The following is a 23133-nucleotide window of genomic DNA, read 5'->3' as shown; positions in this document are numbered from 1 at the left end:
GTGTGTGTATATATATATATATATATATATATATATATATATATATATATATATATATGTGTGTATGAGTGTGTGTGTGTGTGTGTGTGTGTGTATGTGCGTGTGTGTGTGTATATATATATATATATATATATATATATATATATATATATATATATATATATATATATATATATATGTGTATGAGTGTGCGCGCGCAATTTCCCAGGTTCAAGGTCCGATACATAATCGTAAGAAGATGAGTCGAATAGACACGCCCGTGCACACACGGCACACGCACGCACGCGCGCAACCTGCTGTGGCCAATTTCCCGCGCTGCCAGTGGTAGCTTCCAGTCTCCGTCACCTCACGCCGCTCGGGGAGCAGACATCGCGCTCATTCCGACGCTCTCCCTGTTTTGGGTTTTATTCCCACAAACAGACAGCTAGCCTTTAGACACAGTTAGCTTTAATACAAGCTTCTTAGACACGTATGACTCTTTAAACCGGGACCCCAGTCCCTCACACTTCGCGGTCGCTTTATATTTCCGCAGTTCACCGGCGCGCGCGTTTGCTTTCGCGAGCGCATCTGAAGCACGCGCTGAAATTTGTTGTGAGCAGAGAAGAAAAGTAGCCACAGATCGATTCTGTGTACGGAGAGGCGTTCCCCGAGGGACAGAAAAAGTTTCCTCCGGGAAATGAATGCCCTGTAAAGAACCTCCGGTCTCCTGTACAGGTAAGAGTTAATGGTTTTCTGGTGTACTGGTTGGTATAAACCCTGCAGCTTGGTAAGGCTTCGGTGCGTGTGCGCGCGCGCGCGCGTTTATGACAGAAACGTGTCCCGTTTGTATCTGTACTTCACAGGGCGCACATTTATTTGTCTGAAACAAAATATGATTTAATGACTCTTGTTATTCGGTTAGTTAGGGAGTCTTATATTATTTGATTCAGTCTAGCCCAGCGTGCCGTCCAGACTGCAGCCTATAAGAAGCACTTGTCAGTGACATGGCCGAACATGACGCCAATTAGCGTTACGACGGTTTCTCTGTGGTCAGGAGGTGTTGAGTAAATGCGTACAGTAGACCAGTGTGAGAGGTATGCTTTAATAGGGATGTGCATTTCGGCGTGCTCTCGTTTGGTTTATATCGTTTCTCCCTGCTGTGTTCCCCCCCAGGTCTCCCATTAGCTCCAGTTTATCCCGGGAACTTGCAGGCGCACTCGGTCACTATGTACAGGAGTAACGGCGCGCGCGTTTAGCCTTGTTCCTGCAGCGGCTTCCAATAATCATAACAAACATATCAATTTACCAACGGCGAGAGGGCAAACACGCTCAGGGCGACATGCTGACACCGTCATCTCTCTTGCTCTCTCTCCCTTTCTCTCTCTCTTCTGCCTGTTTATCTCATTGTCTCTCACACGGCTCATTTTTCGACCCAGTTCTCTCTAATGTACCTACTGTATATTTCCTATATGTAGTCTCTACATGGCTGGACAGTAACGTTATCCAAGTTTGAGTAGTAGAGGATCAGGAAAATATTCTGTGACACAAGACAAATAAACAAGAAACAGATACCGAGCAGACGGAGTAATAATAAATAATGAGCACATGAGAGAAGCGGCTCTACCAAGGGACAGGTATCATGCAAAGGATGGACACTGAGAAGCCAGAGACATAGCGGTGACAGAGAGGAACTAGAGAAAATGCCGATCAAGGCTGTAGTATTAGTGACAGGACTGGAGAAGTAGCTCAAGGAGATTCTCGACCTCAACCAATAGTGAAGATACTGCATGGCTTTAAACCCTTGGACCTGCAGTAGAAGGTCAGAGTTATGAAATATATGCAGAATAACAACAATATTTATGAAACAATATTTATGTTACTGTAAATACTGTAGAACAAGTTCTACCCTTATACAAAGTCATTAGTAACAGCAAGATCTTTAATCCATTAATCATGGTTCACAGATGTTCTTAATTACCTCAATTGTTAAAAATACTCACGTGTGTGTATAACTGCTTACAAAGTATGTGTGCATCATCTAAGTAGATTTGGGATCCTGCTTGTTATACAGGATGGAATGAACTTAATATGTATACAGTATTACAACAATGATATTAAAAAAACCACTGCCTAATATGTAGTAAGCATACAGTTTTTCACTATAGTATGTGATTACTATATACCCTGCGCTGATTTATTTTTTTTAATGATTCATTTTTTGATCACTGCCAATGTATCAATGAATCAAAATTCCAGCAGAAACTCATATCAGGAAAGACTGAGATCGGGCAGAATGCTGACAGAAAATAATCAATTGCTCACATTTCTTTGGCTTTGAATCAGTTCAGCAATAGCAGCAGTGTGTTGCTCTTAAAGAACCAATAATTTGCTCTCCTCAGTTAGAGTGTAGGAAGTTTACTATTTCGCTAGCCATTAAAGTATATGACTATTGTCATGGAATTTTTCATAGTGATGGAGAAAACTCACCTCCGTCACATCCTTTATGTTTCTGTCTATGCTCTTCCCTGATTTTGATGGCTGCAAAGCTTTTTTTTTTTTCTGTCTGCCCAGGTCACTCCCTCTCAAAGTTTCTTTCATGTGTGTGTAAAACATGCGCTATGCTTTGGTAAATCTGCAGAAGACCGGGCCGTTTATTGACATGAACGGCGTGTGCAAACTGTCACTCACAGATGAGGCGATGGCTCAAGCTGGAGAAAGGACGACCGATGAAGAGAGACGGTTCCCTGCTGGGCCACACACTTTTATCCCACCATAGATTTCCGATCCCTCGCTCATGCACCAGCTCACAATGCACTCTTCAGTTAGAGCTAATTTCCATGATGATGGAAACAGGCAAATAAATAAGTGGAAAAAAGCTTCAATAGGATCAGCAACATGTCTTTTCCTCATTACCAATTCTAGCACACAAATAGCCGTATAAACGGGCAGGCACACTGTGATAGTCTGAAGATTTCACAGATAAGCCTACAATCCTATTGACACCTACCCGACCTGCTTCTTGGCCTGCTGTCAGCAGGTATGCATACGTCTGTGAGAAAACTGCTTGAGGTGGTGGATTTGGACACTCTCCAACTTGGATAACTCACATGACCACACATGCACGGTACCTCAGCCCTAACAGCAGAGGAGATTTAGTGCTGGACAGTCGTGCATGTCACATACAATCCCTCAGCCTAGCCCAGCTGGCACTTCATGGCTCCAACCAGCCTAGAAGAGCAAGCTGGCCTCACTGTGCATGTGTGTGGCCCTAAGCCCCTTAAGCTCATACAATGTCTCATGGGCATCTCTGCCTCTCTAACACAATGTTTCTCTAAGGGATCTTCAAACATGAGAAGAAGCAGTCCTTACATGAACTGCCATCAACATTACTCATGTTATATATGAGCCCAGAAGTGTACATACACCAAGGCTAAAGACTGCAACTCATTTAAAAAAAAATTACAGTCAGATTTATTTCAGGTTTAATTTACTATAACAGAATTCCAGTGGGTCAAAAGTTTACATGCACAAAGCTGACCATCTCTCTCTAAACAATTTGGAAGATTCCAGAAATTACTGTAATACATTTTAGCAGCTTCTGATTGCCCAATTGTTATGAATATGAGTTCACATGTGGCTGTATTTACGCACCAAATCTTTGACCAATTTCCAAATAATTGAAGGGACCATGAACATCTGTACACAGAACTGTATTTTGTTGTTGTTGTTCTTTCAGCTGCTCCCTGTTTTGGGGTCGCCACAGCAGATCATGTAGTCCACACATTTCGATTTGGCATAGGTTTTACACCGGATGCCCTTCTGATGCACCCCTCCCATTTAATCCGGGCTTGGAACCGGCACTGAGCGTTAACTCTTCAGTAGCTGGGTTAGCACCCTGCCTGGGAATCAAACCTGAGCCACGGCAACGAGAGCACGGGATCCTGCTGCTGGACCACCAGGAGGCTTGTACACAGAACTGTATGTAAATCTAAAAATCCTGGAACCACTCAGTCTGTTCAGGAATGATCACAAATTAACTGTTCACAAATTAATACCAGAGATGAAGAAACTCCAACCTGAAAGGTTCAATTGAATCCCAAAAAACTAATGAGGATGTATGTACAGTATATCCACCAGTAAGGGAGTTCTACATTGCCATGGCCTGAAAGGATCTTGTGCAGGAAAGACAGGCAAATAAAACAGCTGCAGTTTGCAAGTGAGTTCCAGGACTAAAACCTAGCCGTTTAGAAAAGTGTTCTCTGGTCAGATGAAACAAGAAATCAAGTATTTGGCCATAATGATCAGTGCTATATATAGAGAAAAATGGGGGGGGGGATTAGTATAGCAGTGGGAGCATATCGTGTTGTAAGAACTGATGCACTTCAGAAAATATATTCCATCACAAGGAGGGAAGTTTATCTTTATCTAAATGCTGAAGCCACACAATAAAACATCAGCCAGAATGTTTGGTCTTTAATCAGGGCAATGATCCTAAGCATACCTTTAAGCAAAATGGCTTAAGTGAAAGTATTGCAGCGGCCATAACAAAGTCCTGACCTGGATCCCATATTAAATTTATTGAATGAACTAAAAAAAGCCTGTCCGAGCAAGGAGACCCACACACACACACCTGACTGTGTTACACCAGATACACTATATTGCCAAAAGTATTCGCTCACCTGCCTTGACTCGCATATGAACTTAAGTGACATCCCATTCCTAATCCATAGGGTTCAATATGACGTCGGTCCACCCTTTGCAGCTATAACAGCTTCAACTCTTCTGGGAAGGCTGTCCACAAGGTTTAGGAGTGTGTTTATGGGAATTTTTGACCATTCTTCCAGAAGCGCATTTGTGAGGTCACACACTGATGTTGGACGAGAAGGCCTGGCTCTCAGTCTCCGCTCTAATTCATCCCAAAGGTGTTCTTTCGGGTTGAGGTCAGGACTCTGTGCAGGCCAGTCAAGTTCATCCACACCAGACTCTGTCATCCATGTCTTTATGGACCTTGCTTTGTGCACTGGTGCACAGTCATGTTGGAAGAGGAAGGGGCCAGCTCCAAACTGTTCCCACAAAGTTGGGAGCATGGAATTGTCCAAAATGTCTTGGTATGCTGAAGCATTCAGAGTTCCTTTCACTGGAACTAAGGGGCCAAGCCCAGCTCCTGAAAAACAACCCCACACCATAATCCCCCCTCCACCAAACTTTACACTTGGCACAATGCAGTCAGACAAGTACCGTTCTCCTGGCAACCGCCAAACCCAGACTCGTCCATCAGATTGCCAGATTGAGAAGTGCGATTCGTCACTCCAGAGAACGCGTCTCCACTGCTCTAGAGTCCAGTGGCGGCGTGCTTTACACCACTGCATCCGACACTTTGCATTGCACTTGGTGATGTATGGCTTGGATGCAGCTGCTCGGCCATGGAAACCCATTCCATGAAGCTCCACGCTGGAAGCTCCTGAGAGCGACCCATTCTTTCACAAATGTTTGTAAAAACAGTCTGCATGCCTAGGTGCTTGATTTTATACACCTGTGGCCATGGAATTGATTGGAACACCTGATTCTGATTATTTGGATGGGTGAGCGAATACTTTTGGCAATATAGTGTATGTCCTGAGGAATGAGCAAAAATTACAACAATGTATTATATAGAGCCTAAGTTTGAGTTAATAAAAGATAATGCCACCAAATTCTAATAAAGTATATGTAAACTTTTATCCCACTTAAAATCTGATAAAGTAAATAAAAGCTGAAACAAATCTGTCACTTTGCTATTATTTCAAAAATGACCCGTTATGGAAATACAGCAGAAACTCACTGACACAGAAAGTGTATGCTAACATGACATGTGTGGAGTTGGGAAGTTTAATGAGTTTGAACGTCTTTGTGTAAAAGCTAATATGATTAAGCGCTCATATCAGGAAATTTATTCTAAATTGTCGTTTTTTCCATAAAGCTGTGTACCACAGGGGTCTCGCCTGATCCATTTCAGCAATCCATTTCATCAAAGCTTGTCAGAAATCAATCATTTTTCTCTTTCTTATATTGCACAGCTTTATGTCATGCATCACACTGTTTTCAAGGCAACTGGCAGACATTCAGTATTGCACATGGAGTAAGTGTACGCCTGCAAATATATACGTGCACGTGAGAGAGAGTGAGAGAGAGAGAGAGAGAGAGAGAGCGAGCGAGAGAGAGGCAGTTGTCTCTACCTCCTCACACAAAGAACACAGGATCTGGGTTAGCCCGCAGTGCGCATTTATACACACCCCTCCAGCGTCTGTAAGTGCACATAAAAGCCATCAATCTTCATTAGTGTCACAGAAGCCTGACTCCATTCAACAAATTATCATTGTTAGGCAAAATTCAGGCTGGCGTGTACGGCCCTGCTGTACTGTATAGCTGTAGCTTCTGGAGCACGAGCCCATTTGCAGCACGCAGAACAGCTGCATCAATATCCTGCTCCCGCTCAAGCCCCTGCGTCCTTCAGCCACACCAGCTGTGTGTGAAGGAGAACGGGGAGATATGATAGCTGGGGAGTGTAAGGCTCTTGGTGTGTTGTTTGTAGGTTAGAGAAGGGGAGGGGAGGTGTTGAAACAAAATAATAGATGGTGAACGTGCAAGGCAATTTGTTTTTCTGCACGCGTGTGTGTGTGTGTGTGTGTGTGTGTGTCGGTCAGTGCTGTGGACTTGGTTGCCAAAGGCTGCCAACTCCAATGTATCACCTCTCTTTCCTCAAATGCACATTGTGGCAGTTCACGAAATGCTGAGGTGTTTATATATCAGTGAGTGTGTGCATGTGTGAACGACAGAGAGAAAGTAAAACCTGGTTTACGTTTCTTCAGAATGCTTTTGAAAACCACCCTAAGACTTCTAAAATCCTCAAATGTTCGTGTATGTTTAGACCAGTAGCTATGTGCAAACGGGGTAGTGAGTATCAGGCATGGTGAAAGCACATGTTTTTGGCTTTTCAGATCTTCTCTACTTTAACAGTGTTGTCAGCTATGTTACAAATTAATATACAATCAGATCTTAACCCATCATGTTGACATGATAGAAAACCAGCAACCCACAAGAAAAATGAACATCTTAAGCTAATGTAGTGTTTATCAATCCCTGTCGATCTAATCATTTGGAAATAGTTCAGCTGTTTGCTTACTAATTTATTTGAAAAGATAAAGCTCCTTCACAGCACTATCGCCTTCTCAAGCATATTAATCTCATCACGACAAAAAAAAGTTAAAGCCCCCGCCAGTTCCTACCGAAATCATTGCACGTCAACACAGCTATAATACACAAATTCCCAACAACATGCATTAACATAATACATTAATTCTCATTAACTCAGTGAAGGTGTGAAAGCACAGGCCTGCATGGTTTAGCCCTAAGATCTGTGTAATCCTACTCTACACGGGCAGCTTTCTCCGCATTTTCCCCCCATTAAGTACCTCAGAGCTCCATCAGGCACTCACCTGGCCAGCGTTTCAGAGCAGAGACAGACCTATATTGCAGTGTGATATAATGGAGAACAGCATACCACAAGGGAGCACTTGGCTTAAACAGGCCCTCATGCTGATTGGAGGAGCCAGGCGATTGCGCTGACCTTTCAGATCTGAGCACTGTGTGTGCGAGTGTGTTTCTGTGTTTATGTGTGTGTATTTAGAGCAAGAAAGGAGGCAGTACCTGATTGATGGAGTCTTATGGTGAGGCTAAACTCAATGCCAGGCTGGCTCTGGCCCAGAAGTCTATATTCACCCTGAATCAGAGAGACACAACCGAACAGTCATTGGTTACCAGAACGTCCCACTCCCCCAATCCCAGATGGCTATAGCTGTATACTGAGTTACATCTTATGGGCATCAAGTAGCCTGCACAGAGAGTTTCTGGGCTTTTTTGCAACGGTTTAGTCAATATAACCTGCAAATACGGACTATCAGATGATTGTAAACTGCTCTAACTGCTTCATGGATGTCAGAAGTTTCTTGAGGTTTGGATTTTAATCAGATCCAAAGTCTGCCTTGTTGAAGTAGGACTCCAGCTCCCTTATTACCCCTCCCAGTGGAAAAAGCCACCTTTGTGAAGTCATACAAAAACATATTCATAGCAGAATCTGACTGATAGATAAATAGGTCTTGAGGTGGCACTTTGAATGCTCTTTCAGCTGCCTCAAACTGCTTATAACCGAACATCATTTGAGCAGATAGTGAGGAGCTGTGGCTTAGCTCTCTTCTTTATCGGGGGCTGAACAAAGATAAATCTGCAGATCTATGTTTTTTTTTCCTACTTCAACGCCTTTATTTTTAGTATAACTTCTTAGACTTTAGACTACTTCTTAGTTGTGAGACCTGGATTATTTCAGTTTTTTTATCCATATGTTGCAAAGCAGCTGCAACTCTGATTTGTTCATTTGCTATATTAGCCTTATTAAAATATTTTCACTGGAAATTCTTGCTTATTTAAGATAATTTGATGGAAGTCTTGTGTAGCAGCAGAAAACCACGTTCCTGTGAGCCAAGAACAGGAATCCGAGGCTATAGCGGATGGTTGAAGATTGAAAAAATGTTGCCTGGTCTTTTTTCCAATCTGTCCGGTGTAGTGAGTCTGTGTCCACTGCATCTTTTGATTCGTCACAGCCGTGCACAGTAGTGACAGTGTAGTCGCATTCTGTTGTAGTCCATCCTTCCTAAGGTTTGACATGTTTGTGTGTTCTGTTCTTTATGGTTTGTAAAGAGGGGTTATTTGTATTACCATAGTCTGCAGACCTGCTGCTAAGTAGATTGTTTTTGTTTTTGTTTTTGCGCCATTCTGTAAAAATTGTAGAAACTGCCATTCTTGAAGTTACCAGAAGATCATCAGATTTTGTCTGGCAACAACAGGCGTTCCCCATTCTGATGTTTCATGCAAACCTTAACCGAAACTCTTAACTTACACCGATCAGGCATAAAATTATGAGCACTGAGAGGTGAAGTGAATAAGACTGATTATCTCCTCATCATGGCACCTGTTAGTGGGTGGGATATATTAGGCAGCAAGTGAACATTTTGTCCTCAAAGTTGATGTGTTAGAAGCAGGAAAAATGGGCAAGTGTAAGGATTTGAGCGAGTTTGACAAGGGCCAAATTGTGATGGTTAGACGACTGGATCAGAGCATCTCCAAAACTGCAGCTCTTGTGGGGTGTTCCCGGTCTGCAGTGGTCAGTATCTATCAAAAGTGTTCCAAGGAAGGAACAGTGGTGAACCGGCGACAGGGTCATGAATGGCCAAGGCTCATTGATGCGCGAAGGCTGGCCCGTGTGATCCGATCCAACAGACGAGCTACTGTTGCTCAAATTGCTGAAGAAGTTAATGCTGGTTCTGATAGAAAGATGTCCGAATACACATTGCATGATGGGTCAGGGCTGTTTTGGCAGCAAAACAGAGACCAACACAATATTAGGTAGGTGGTCATAATGTTATGCCTGAATGTATATCTGAATGTTTTTATGCATTGTGCTGCTGCCACATGATACGATGTTTTCATGATGATTGGTGTCCCTGAAATTAATATTTTTTAAAAATATCATTTAAAAATTTGTAGAAATGAAGCTATTTCTTCTTTTAACAATCTCACCATATACTGTATGCAGGAAGCATTTTATCAGGTACTGCTACAACAAATTCACATGTGTGTAATGACATTGAGTCCATTTCTGCCGTTTTCTCCACCCTTTATTTCCGCCAGCCAGTTGTGCGTTAGTGATGTGATTTAGCCCTCCCACTATTCCTGTGCCCTTGTGTTAGGATGCACAGACTCAGTAGAGGGCTCGGTGGTAATTGCAGTGCTTAGGGCCTCGCACTTCACCTTCAATCACGCTTGCGCTTTTTTGTCATTTCTGCGGGAGAAGAGAGCGGAGTGGGTGGTCACATTTAAACATATCTGCCTAGCAGCTGACAGGAGCACTTTAACTCGGCATCCTAAACACCATAAACATCTGGTCTTATCCCACTCTGCTGAGACGTACACATTTTGACTGCCAGTACATGACTGCCAATATTAAACTGTCACAGTAGTGTAGCAGTATTTATTTATTTTTTTTCTTACGTGAAATGAGGTATATTTGTGTTGGTGTGTGTCAGAAGGTTCAGATGGAAAGGAGGAGGAAGGGCCATGCACTTGAGATAGAACACCAGGATCAGATAACATCAGGGGGCTTTTCATAAAGATAATTAAATAAAGACCGACACTCACTTCATGAGGAAGACTTAAGCCCTTACGTATATTAGCTCGATTTCAGCTCTTTGTTTCAAAGTGAGTAATGATTGCTCCGTAGGTCATAGGTTAAGATCTATCCAGAGTGAGATCTCATGAGCTCTGATATAAAGTAGTTGAGTGATTGGTTAGGGTTAATTATGCTGTTGTTTAACAACCATAGATGGGGCTTCAAATCTGATTCATTCATCTATTAAAATGAATATATATATATATATATATATTTAATGTAAGGAGAGCCAAGGGTTTACTTCACTACTTGACGTTCAAAACTGAGGTAAGACCTCTGTCTGGTTTGTCCTGTTTGGGAGAGAGAGAGAGAGAGAGAGAGAGAGAGGTCAGCTTTGATGATTTATGGCTGTGATGCTGCATTTCAGCACACAATGATTAATCTCTGCTGGGAACACTTCAGGAGTACAAATTTAACCTCTGCCTCCCTCCCCCACAAACACATATACACACACACACACACACACATATACATGCACAGGCATAGATGAAAGTTATTTGAGGATTGTTAAAAACACAACTAACCTGTGTATTTATCCAGCCAGTTCCATAAGTATTGGGACAACAAAACAGTTTGGGATTGTTGTGTGAAACGAAGAAATCAAGATGTGATTGAAGTGCAAGCTTTCAGCTTTAGTCCAATTTTTATATGGTTCCATTACAGGTTCAAAAGTTATGATGGGTGAGCTAAAATAATTATAAATATAGAGATTAGTTTTAATACTTTGATGCAGATCCTTTACAGTCGATGCCCCTGAGGTTTGAAATCACCAAATTTCCTCCATTAAGAGGCAACGCTCAATTTGGATTGAGGTCAGGTGACTGACTTCTGCCATTTAAGAACATTCAGTTGCTTTGGACATTACTGTTATAAATTATGAACTCCCACCATCTACTTTTCGGGAGCACCTGCACACCTACACCTTCATACTAATCATCCAATCATTTGGGAACAGCGCAATGCACAAAATCATACAGATAAAGGTCAAAAGCTTCAGTTCATGTTCACATCAAACATCAGATGTGAAGAAAAATTGTGATCCAATTGACTTTTTTAATCATGGCACGGTTGGTACGAGATGGATTTTTTTTTTGCATTTAGCATTTTAGGAACTGCTAATCTCCTGATTTTAACATTTTCACAGAATGGTGTGAAAAACAGAAAACACCCTGTGTTGGAAGGGTCTGCAGGCTGAAACACCTTATTTATGAGAGAGATCAGCGGAGGGGAAACGGACTGGTTGATCTGACAGGCATGCTGGAGTAACTCAAAGAAGCACTCTTTGCAACAGTGGTGAACAGAAAAGCATCAAAAGGATACACAAGACATCATAACTGAAGTAAATGGTCTACAAGAGCAAAAGACATAATTAGTATCTACTCCTGTCTGCCAAGAACAAGAATCTGAGGCTATCATGGGCTGAATATCTTTTTTCTAATCCCGTTCTGATGTCCAGTCTTGACAGTTGAGTCAAGAAATGCGTAGTCAGGTCTATACACATAAATCCCGCCCAGCTGTTCAAGTATAACATAAGTCTGTTGTTATTTGATATTTGGTATAAATACCAGTGTGCTAGAGTTCCGTATTAATAACTGTAGGTTTTCGCTGTTGTAAACATCCTTGTCTTGAATACACTCAGTGTGTGTGTGTGTGTGTGTGTTGCCGCGAAGCTCTAATGGCTTTTCTCTACCATGGAGCTTCTGAAGCTTATCCACTATGATTTGTCTAGTACCGCACACACAGAGACTTTGATGAGAGCAGCAGTCAGCGGTGGTGTGCCTGATCTGCTCTGTGGGTTCGAGGTGCTAAAAGCCTTAATGCGATGTTTTACAGAGCGGAGAAGAGCATCAGCCTGACTGGGGGCTTGGACTAGCAGCGTACGACTCTGCCTCTCCAGCCTTAAACTTCATGAAAAGAAAAGCATTAAAAAACGAGACCAGAATCAGTTTGGATTAAAGTAATGTATTTCCTAGTTTTACGGAGTCTAGATACTTTCACCTTTTTGTCTATTTTGTCATCCACCCCCACAGAAAAGAGGTGAAAGGAAAAGTGTCTCTTTATTTTGTGTTGTTGGTCTTGTGGGAAGAGCTTTGATATCCATCCAGTATATTCCCTTCAGTTTCTCAATCGCACTAAGATTTCTCTGTTTCTCACACTCGCTTCATCTCATCCTACACTTCTTTTTGCCAGGACATTGCCTACTCTCTCTCTCTCTCTCTCTCTCTCTCAATTTGTTTCATTTTCGGCATTACTAACACAACTGGCACCACTTTTCTTTACAGTATTGCCAAGCCAATTATAAGATTATCAGCATACAAACAAACAAAAGAATGCCAGCAAACTGCTATTACTGTAATAAAACTATAATATTCACAGTATCATTGACATTTGTTCTTTTTCAATAGCCTGTATAAAAACACTTACACACAAACACTGGTAGAAAATATTACGAAGGGAGCAAAGATGCAGAACGCTCGTTATTACTCTTGAGCAGAAAACATTACTGTGTGCTTCTCTCCCAAAATAATCAACAGCCCCTTATCTTCTCATCCTCACAGCTGAGTTTGTGTGAGAATATATTTCTAAATATTTTTATTCTTTTGAAAATGTTCACTGTAAAAAGAGAGCGTGTCTCGTTCCTTCCCTTCTTCCTTCCTTCCTTCTTTCTGTCAGTCTGTCTTTCTTTCACCCAGTTTCTATGTACATGAGCTTGTGCAAACAAATACTCATACATCTAGTTAATGCATTTCTATACCAGACTGTGGTCACTGAGCCTGTGCTTAGTCGAGGACAGACTGGGGGACATGAAATGAAAGTTTCAGGTTTCACTGCAGAATAAATGGAGAAAAAGGGAAGTAGTGCATGTGATAGCACGAAAACCGACTACCTACTTTCAGGGTAAAGTTACCGCTAGCATGCTATCAGGTATTAAAGGTGAGCACATCAGCACAGAGCTTTGTGCTCATTATTGCACCGCACTGGAGCAATGGCAGCTTTGCAGTCCGATTAAAGAATTATAATGGCCTTTAGATAACCTGTGGAAGAGGAGTCACAATGCCTCATGAAAACGTCCCCTCACAGCGCCTCGTCACAGTGTCTCATCACGATGTCTCGTCCCAGCGTCTCGTCACAGTGCCTCTCCACAGCATCTCTTCGCAGCATCTTGTCACAATGTCTCGTCACAGCATTTTGTTGTAATGCCTTGTTGCAACATCTCATTGCATTGTCTTGTCGCACCGTCTTATCACAATGTCTCTTAACATAATCTTGTCACATCTTGTGATAAATACGTTTTGTTGAAGTGTTTCGTCTTATTGTCTTCTCGTAACAAAATTTTATCACAATGCCATTTTATCACAATTTATCGTAACAAAATTTTGAGAGAGAGAGAGAGAGAGATTGTAATCTATTATTATGCAATATTTTTAACCATTGTTATAATAATATTATTAATACAATAATAATCTAATATTATTAAACATTGTACATATTTATGCAATGCATGTGCATTATGTATACACATTATGCATACACTTTCACTCCCCATACCTTGTATAGGCGACCTAAGCAATCCCCATTAGTTTAGCTGAAAGCTGGTCTTCATCACCTCCTAGGTTGCTTAGTGGCTGCTTTCATGGCTGACTGACTCAGAAAGCTGAATAATTACAGCACTGGGTTTGAGTAGCTCCACCTTTTTCAGGATCCGGCTCCTCTCGTCACTGTCTCCCCATCCTGCAGTGACCTCCCACTACCATTCTTCCATTACAGAACACACCGATGCTAAATAGGAGATTGGTATCATTAAATTCACATTAAGCAGGCTGTAAAAATTGATACGGGAAGCATGTGGCGGTTTGATTTTGGTGCTGAAAAAAGGTAAAGTGCGTTTCAAAGAGTCACAGAGGAACATTGCTGAATGTTAATGCCTCTATTATCTCTAATGACAACATGGGAATATATTTTTTGTTGGTTTTTTTCTTGTTTTTGTTCCTTATCATGTCGTCCAGCTCAGCTGGTATTATCCTTTCTCTTATGATTAGGGTTGAAATGGTATGAAAATTTCACCTTCTGATAACTGTACAAGCTGATAGGTATATCACCTTAGAAGCACCCTGCCTCAACCCTTTTATGACTGAATGCAAAAACAAACCCAGATGGCTTTAACTTTCACTTTTATTATGAATGCTTCACTTTTCTCCATTAATCACTGATTAGCTAATTGTACTGTTAGACCACATGCTTCCATGACAAATCTCCATATTTGTGCCATATTACAATTCATAGTATTCCTTGTACAACTTAATAATAAAAGTATATGAATTAATAAACATAAAATTTTTATTATTTGTAGGCAAATTTCCCTTGAGCAGCACATTAAGAAACCTCTTACACTGAATGCAGCAACAGGGTAAAGATTGACATTGTTTAATTTAGCAAAAGTTAAATATCGAAAATTACTCTTTAGTTTGTTTATCAATATCAAAGAATTTCTTCTCCCATATTTTCACCCTAAAATAATTCTGGTCAGTTCCCGTCTACAAGTCTCCCCTGTCAGATGACAGATATCACATGCTTTTTTCTGTAAACACGTGAATCCAATCAACCGCATCTTTTCAAACTGGTGCACACGCTGTGTAACACTGTTGGAGGAAAGTCTCCGCCCCCTTTGACATGCAAGAGTTTTCGTACCCATGAGTCTTAGTGTGGCTGAGATTGACAGGAGAGAGAGGTTTATGCAACCCCTCCCATCCTGAGAGCACAACCAGCTTTAGCTGTCTTGTACTTCCAGCCATGGACGGCTGTGGAGTCAAACTCTTGATCTCTGGACGATTGGGTTGTATTGGGCCGCTCGGGAGGCCATATTGCTATGCTATTTATTAGAATTCCTGTGTTAAATGTCTCCTTTTCAATCTCTCAATGCAGTAAACTAACCAACTACCTAACAAACTTACTAACTAACTAAGATTCCATTGGTAAATTTAGACATTTCGGAATCATAAGGCGTAATTTAATCCATCACGAAAGCCCTGTGGTATCATTGCAGCCTTGCACAATTGCATCAGTCTGTCAGGGACTGAATAGATTAAATAACGCGTGATTATATTCCTATCCTCTGTAAAGACGTGCTATTCGTTTTTAATCTTTATAGAAAAGCAACCAAAAAGCCCTAGACCCCTTTTTCTTCCCCCACATGGCTTTCCATTACAGGATTTTCAGTGCAATATTATGCTGTGTGTAAGTGCACAAATACTGCCTGTTGTTTAACAAAACGTTTAATAGCCTGGATTTTAATAAATAAATAGGCACTGGCTGTTGAAGTGTTTGTGTGCCTGTGCTCATATCTGCATAACTTAATTGTATTCAATCAAGATTTTAATTTGCTTGTTTGGGAATGAGGCTGTAAGTAGTAATATACTATATGCTGGTTCAATATATTGATTTGTATAAATAGTATTAAAACTGATGGACCACTAGACTTCTTTCAAAGCATGGGCTGCTTGGCTGTGCACAAAATGGCTATTTGTGAACGGGTCCTATTGAATTTTCATGCTGATCAATTTCAATATTCGCTGACAGTAACTTTTTTTTTTTGTAGCTGAATACCTGTGCTATATGCTTTATAAAGCAGATCACCCGTCTATCTCTGTATTTTCATTGCATATAGAATGGGCCTGTGTGTTTATTGTCTGTGGCCTCTTCATTACAGAATGTGTGGATATGAGATGAGTACATATACAGACATGAGCCAGACCGAGTTTAGTGTCTGTATTGATCTGCTGCTTCCAGGCATTTTTTTTCGTCTCTTTACCCAGCAGACCAACGCAATAGCACCGGTCCAGTTTCTCCGCTGTCTTTTTTTGTCCTCTACTATAATCGCCGTTTGGTCTCTGCCTCCAGACTTTAATCTTACCTTGATCCCACTCACTGCATGGGCTTTCTCTCATCAATTTAAATGCTCACACTTTGTGACTCCGTGCCTCAAAATAGTCTCAGACAGCAACGCTTAGCCGTCCTTTCGCATACAATTTTCCTGAGAGGACTCTTCAAACAATGTCACTGCGAACATCACCTGTAACGCTCAGAACGGTCATGACACTTTCCAGTCTGCATTTTATGTTAGTATTTTCTGACTGAAATCAGGTTTGTAATATCTATATATGACACCTTTACTCCGGTTACAGGTACCACTGTTCCTTTCTGTAAGTAGTACATGGCTGCTCAGGGTGACTTCATGATTTTTCAAATTGATATGCAAAAATACTCACTTTACTATCATTTGCTTAAAAAAATATGTATCAGGGGGTCATGAGGGGCTCCCTTTTGGTATGAAAAGAATAGAAACTGGAGTTTATGTCTTTAAATTAGATAACTAATGCCAGAAGATTACGAAGAAGCAACAATAATGAAGCGTTTATATCTATCTGGGGCAGACAAATGAAAAGGAGAAACCCAATTAATGTGATTTAGTCCATTTTGTTTTCTTTTTGATTTTGCTTGTCGATGTAATGGAAATGGACAAACTACAGGAAAACTGATGAGCACAGACAATGAAGAAATGAATTTCCTGCACTCACATTAACTATGCTAAATGGTGTCCATCGTAATGCACTAATAGTCATGTTCCAGTGCGATGAGGAAATATTTTGGAGTATCAGTTTGAACAGCATCAAACTTGCTTGTGTATATAATTCTTGTGCAGTTGTTTTGATTCAGTATTGTTTATTAAACTGTTATTACCTTCATCCAAGGTTATAAATACATTCTGCTTATTCTTAATATTCAATAATATGTACAGATGATAAAATAATAATGTTTTTTTGCCTGCTCGCTGTTCAGGGTCGCCACAGTGGATCATTTGGTCCACATGTTTTGATTTGGTACAGGTTTTACCCCGGATGCTCTTCCTGATGCAACCCTCCCATTTTATCCGGGCTTGGGGGACTGATATTAACTCTTCAGTGGCTGGGTTAGCTCCCTGCTTGGGAATCGATCCTGCTGGACCATCAGGAGTCCCAAGATGATAAAATAATAATAACAACAACAACAACAACAACAATATTATAAAAAAAAAAAAAAAAAAATTATAATAATAATAATAATAATAATAATAACAATAGTGTGGGTGTTGAGTAAGATGCCACTTAGGGCCCCCAAATATTCTGAAAAGGCTCTGGTTACAGACATTTTAAATAAATTACATAATGAATGTTCTATTTCAGGTTAATTTCACGTTCAGATGACGGGGTGTCACAGAAGTTACTTTCGCAGCTGACAGGGTTTGTTCCAAAACTCTGATATCTCTAATATTAGTTCATTACAGTGCATAGAAGACAAATGTATATTTGAATGAAATGGCAAGTGAATTTCTCTAATAACACACGGCATTTATGTGGCATATTCGATCATCTTGCTTATATAAGTGAATAGAAATAGCCGTTCTATGTTTAGGTGCATGGTTATTCTTTCAACCTAGCAACATCACTTGTCTTACTGTTCCTAAGTAACCATTTGAGGAATGCAAAGTGTCAAGAATATCTGAAAGTCAGAATCATTTTGATTCTCAGAATTTCTATCCCCAATTTGCCGCCTCTCACAACCTGCCCGGTATTCCCGTGATGACGAGGTTCTGGATCCAAAGCTAATCTGACTGGGATCAATTCATCCCTAAGATTAATGAATGAATAGGTGGCATGAAATGTACGCAGAGGAAATAGCATCATATTTTGCTTTCACTGCTTTATGCTAGTCTTGAGCATATGGATGGTGGTGGTGGTGGTGGTGCTGTGCATGATTGTGTTGGTTCAGTAATTGCAAATTTAATTTAATATTTCTCCACATTTCAATAATGACCTTGTCAAATCGTATCAGCGCGAGCCGAGCGTTGGTGAGTGATCTCAGTGAAAAGTGTTTTTGATTCCGTGCGCTTGCTGACAAGAGAGATAGCTGTGGCATATTCTGCATATAATTGCTACACTGCAACGCAAACAGGTTGAATAAAGAACCTACATAAGTGAGGAAAATGGAATTAGAGTACCATTCCTGACATATATGCATAAATTTCGCTGTGTGAAGAATATATTTGCATTTGAAAGCAGTTATCCTTCCCAAACGGAGACAGTTCAGTAAACCACAAATGCATTACACATACTATACATTATGAATTTGATCAGACTACGGAGTTGTAAAGCAGAACTGATTTGTGAATAGAAAAGAAGTTGTCAGTAGGGAATCTATGTGAATTTATGTACAATACAGTTACTTATGTTCTATACATTATTTTTTTTTTTCTTTATGATGTAGTTATAACTCTGTAAACATCCTTAACAGTGTATTATGCCAGGAATTATAATTGTGTTTATCATAAATGGTAGGAAATGGGTGTGTGTATGATAATACATCAGCACATGCATGCCCTCGCCACTTGCCACTTGGTTGAGATTTATCATTTACACTTTAATCAGCACTTTACACATCTTTGCACAAAGACATGGAAAGTGCTCTTTCAGTGAAGTGCCGTGTGTTAACGGTAAGCTGGGTTTGATTTTTTTTCCCCCTCTTTTTTTAAAAATTATAATTAAAAAACTGGACACAGCCGTGGTTATATATAGAATATGTCAGATATAATATAGCCTCAAATATGTAGAGGGCATTTAAAATCAGGCCAGGCTGATTCATACATGGCTCTATGTTGGTACTACTTTTTTAAACAGAATTCAAACACCCAATATACACTATATTGCCAAAAGTTTTGGGACACCCCTCCAAAATAATGAATTCAGGTGTTGTTTTTCAGGGGTTGGGCCTGGCCCATTAGTTCCAGTGAAAGGAACTCTTAATGCTTCAGCATACCAAGACATTTTGGACAATTAATGCTCCAACTTTGTGGGACCAGTTTGGGGATGAGTCCTTCCTGTACCAACATGACTGCACACCAGTGCACAAAGCAAGGTCCATAAAGACATGGATGAGCGAGTTTGGTGTGGAGGAACTTGTCTGGTCCTGACCGCAACCCCGAGAGAACATCTTTGGGATGAATTAGAACGGAGCCAGACCTTCTTGTCCAGCATCAGTGCCTGACCCCACAAATGTGCTTCTAGAGGAATGGTCAAACATTCCCATAAACACACTCCTAAATCTTGTGGTAAGCCTTCCCAGAAGATTTGAAGCTGCAAAGGCGGGCCAACTCCATATAACATTCATGTGCATGTAAAGGCAGATGTCCCAAAACCTTTGGCAATATAGTGTTGACAAAACTAAGATTTTCTTTGTAGATCTATGTAAAATACACCATACATATTTCTGTACATGTGCACTTAAAACACAATTATTTATTCTGTTGTTTTTCATGCTATTCTATTACATTTAGATTTGTCACGGCACCAGACATGAAAATTCATGTAGCCCTACTATTTATTCATTGCTTCAGAACATCTTAGTGTGCCTGTTAATTATGTTTTTTTGCTTGTTTAGATTACATCAGACCTCACTGAGTGCAGAAATGATTGTTTATGCATGTCTAAATGCACACATACACTTGCTGCTAAATGCTATCGTGATGCCACTGCCCTTAGCATTAGGTACGTAATCCATATAGCTCAGCTAGTCCTATAATAGCTGACATCAGTACTTTGAAGAAGAAAGAAGAAGACATTGTTGTTTATTTCTCTGTGTTTTGGCCTCCGACCCACAAGAAAGCTGTATTTTAGGTTGCTGAAAATGAAGCTTTTCAAAAGCATCATTCAAGGCCAAGAAATGTTTTAACTTTTCGTGCATATTATGATCATGTAAGGACTCTGTTCTGTTCAGGTTGTTAATTTGTGCTGTGAAATCTCTTGATTTGATAATGTGTTTGCTATTAGTACACCCTCCTGTGGAAGAATATGATATGCACAGAGCTGCTCCTGAAACTGGACTCTGAATGGAGATTCTGGATAAGACCCAAGTGTAACATTAAGCAGTAGTTCTACCTCATCATCAGGCCACACATGTGGATGCTCCTGTTTGTGATTTTTTGTTTTACATGAACCTGAGCAGACCAAAGATCAGGTTAATAAGGAAGCATGTTGCACTGTGTGTGTGTGTGTGTGTTTGTGTGTGTGTGTTTGTGATCTTTGATAGCATGCTTTTCTGCAGCTGTCAGGGGCATGAGAGACAAAAACAGGAGGGCTGCAGTGCCAGAGCCCGTCACATCAGATTGGATCAGATCCAATCACTGACAACGTGTCCGGCTTCATGCTGCGGAGCCCGCCAGGCTGCATTAGTGTTTGTGTGGCTCTGCACTGTGTGTATTGGCTTGGCCTGAAGAGGTGCCGTAGGCCTTCACTGACAGTGTGAATGAGCTTTCCAGCAAGCAACTGTATTATAGTTTACTGTAAGCTCAGGTAAATACAGTGTAAAGAAAGTGTAATCAGAAATGAACAGATTTTCTGAGCTTTCATCAGTGTATGCCAGTGGGTACACACATATGATGTACTACACTGATTAAACTCATCTGTTGTTATAAATTCAGGTCAGTTTATAATCTGATGCGATATTGTATGGCCGATAAATCATTCTCAGAACACCAGTGACACTGACATGTGGTGTGTCATGTGTGTGGTGCTGGTCCGAGTGTTTTAGACTAAGCAGCACGGTTTACAGCATTGTGTAGAGCTGAAATCAGTGCAAGAAACAAGATGCAGCAAAGTAGCAAACATCCATCCATATCCAGAAAAAATGAAAAGCAGCACAGTGGTTGAAAGTTAACTTTTATAGCCCAGTATCGAACACAAAAAGAAATAACTACATACGGTTTGTCTTTCAGTTTATTCAGTACTAGAATGCACACCGACTGGGAGATAGATACATTAATTAAAGGAAGTGTTGGAATGTTCAGTACACTTAGGAGGGCTAAGAAAAATGAACAAAGATGTTTCAAAGCTGCAGAACAGCCAAGAACTTTACTGGAGCACATATCTACCCTGCGACTCTGCATTCACATTAATCGCTTGTTTTTTTAGCAACACAAGCCCAAAGTGACCAAATACAGGCAGGGAAACGGGTTTTATTTTGCTGCAGTGTGAATGAAGCAATGATAACAACTTTATTCAAAAATATGTTCCTCCTTGGACTTTTATAATTGAACACTTATAGAATATTCTTCTTATTCTTAGAACATTCATGTTAGACATCCTCTAGCTTTTCATCAGTGGTCAGAAGCTTTTAGGTTGGTGGACTGTTCTCAATCCAGCAAGCGCCACTGAGATATTTTAGAATCTCAGTAACGTTGCATTCACAGTAACACAGCGGTCACACCGGAATGAAAAGGACTGCTCAAAGGTTACCTACGAGACATGGTTAAAACCCTAGTGAAGATAAGAACACAGTAAAACCACCATCAAGAATACAAATGGCCAACGGTGTAAATGATACACTGGGGACAGCAGATTTTGGCGGAGGTAATTACAGCACAGCTCAATATGCAAGAATTGCACAACTGCACAAAGAATTTGCAGTCATGACATTTTGTAAATTATGACTTTAAATAAGCTTCACAGCGTATCCGAAGTGTAGTTTTGTGGTTCTGATGCATTCTTTACAAACCGAATTGTGTGCGCCCATCTTGAGGGTGCATGATCTTGGCTCGTCCACAACATTTCCCAGTAAAGCGTAACAATGACACCGGTGTAACACTGGTACTGATACACATCTGGAGAGGTGAGAACAGAGCAATTACAGTGTTCTGTGGACCTAAACAACCGGTCTGAGCCCGCCTCACTCCGATGCATCGCCTGAAAGTGATTCAAACCTGCTTGACGTTTACGTATTTTGGGTTGTAGGGGACGTTTTTCTGTAGATGTGGGCTGGAAAATGTTTTCAAGTATTTATTTATATAATTAGCTAATCATGTATTGAGCACCAACCCAGTGTCCTCCATGCTCAAGTGTGTTTTGTGATTTTTGTGGTTTATACATGCACTTATACTTTTCTTCTAAATATCAAATGATTCTGATTCCGACTTGGTAACTGGTTAAACTCAATAAAAATCTCCATATTGCTAATCTGAGTGTAGATGTAAGGTCGTTGGTTGTGCTTTAGTACAAGGACAATTTCAAAAACTATGCTTTCATAAAGGAGAAAAGAGCACTGAGGACATCAAGAGTGTGCAGGTACACCCACAGGACCAAGCATTTACAGATACAATTTATTACATATGACAGTTTTCATTAGTTTAAAGAAGAGTAGTCCAAAGCAGGCTTTACATAGCTCCTTAGCAGTCGCACTGAAATTTTTTGCATAATGATTTAGCCAGGGCTTTCGCCGAAGTGTCTGACAATGTGCGAACATGCTCATGGCAGTTTTCTTAAACATGGTATTCTGAGAAGTGCCAGAGGGCTGCTACATTAGAGTCTATCTCAGGGTTGGCAGAGAAACCTATTCTAAGTCAGGCTAGTCATCTGAGGTGAGAGGGACCACTCTTAGTCCAAACTTGAATTGTAATCTTTGACCTATGACTAATGGTGCCTCCAGGGTAAGTGCCGGAGAGGTCAACAAGACTGTCGACTTTAGTAAAGTCACGGCAAACTCCTGCAATATTCACTCAGCACTCTCCTCCACAACCTAGCATGCTACACCACAACACTGTTTGGACAAAATCTATTGATTTATACAACAACAAAGAGAAAAGAGGGTTGTTGTTTTTTTTTGAAAGCTATCACATGAGGCTGTTATTGATGATTGCACACGGATCAAATCATATCATAGAACTGACTGGCGTTTAGGATATGCAATTAGATATTAGCTACATAGCAATTAAAACCCAGGTAATATTCTCATCCCTATTACTAAAAACAAGCTTTTCAGGCTTAGTTCAGTTGCATCCTTTTATACACATTAAATCAGATTTCAAATTA

At 40.6% G+C, this 23133-nt stretch overlaps 1 protein-coding gene across 3 annotated transcripts in view; it reads left to right on the top strand.

Annotated features, from left to right (window-relative positions):
• The first annotated feature begins 329 nt into the window (after nt 1-329).
• The window catches only part of tenm2a (teneurin transmembrane protein 2a), a 275485-nt gene continuing 252681 nt past the window's right edge, over nt 330-23133 (top strand). For all 3 annotated transcript variants that reach the window (XM_058396863.1, XM_058396862.1, XM_058396861.1), the window contains exon 1: nt 330-714. In XM_058396863.1, the coding sequence (XP_058252846.1) occupies nt 681-714 (34 nt within the window). In that variant the 5' untranslated portion in view covers nt 330-680. The remainder of the gene's footprint in view (nt 715-23133) is intronic.

Source organism: Hemibagrus wyckioides, linkage group LG08 (assembly GCF_019097595.1).
Source record: "Hemibagrus wyckioides isolate EC202008001 linkage group LG08, SWU_Hwy_1.0, whole genome shotgun sequence".
Taxonomy (NCBI): domain Eukaryota; kingdom Metazoa; phylum Chordata; class Actinopteri; order Siluriformes; family Bagridae; genus Hemibagrus; species Hemibagrus wyckioides.
Note: the sequence above shows the minus strand (reverse complement) of the source record. Positions and strands in the feature narration are given on the sequence as shown.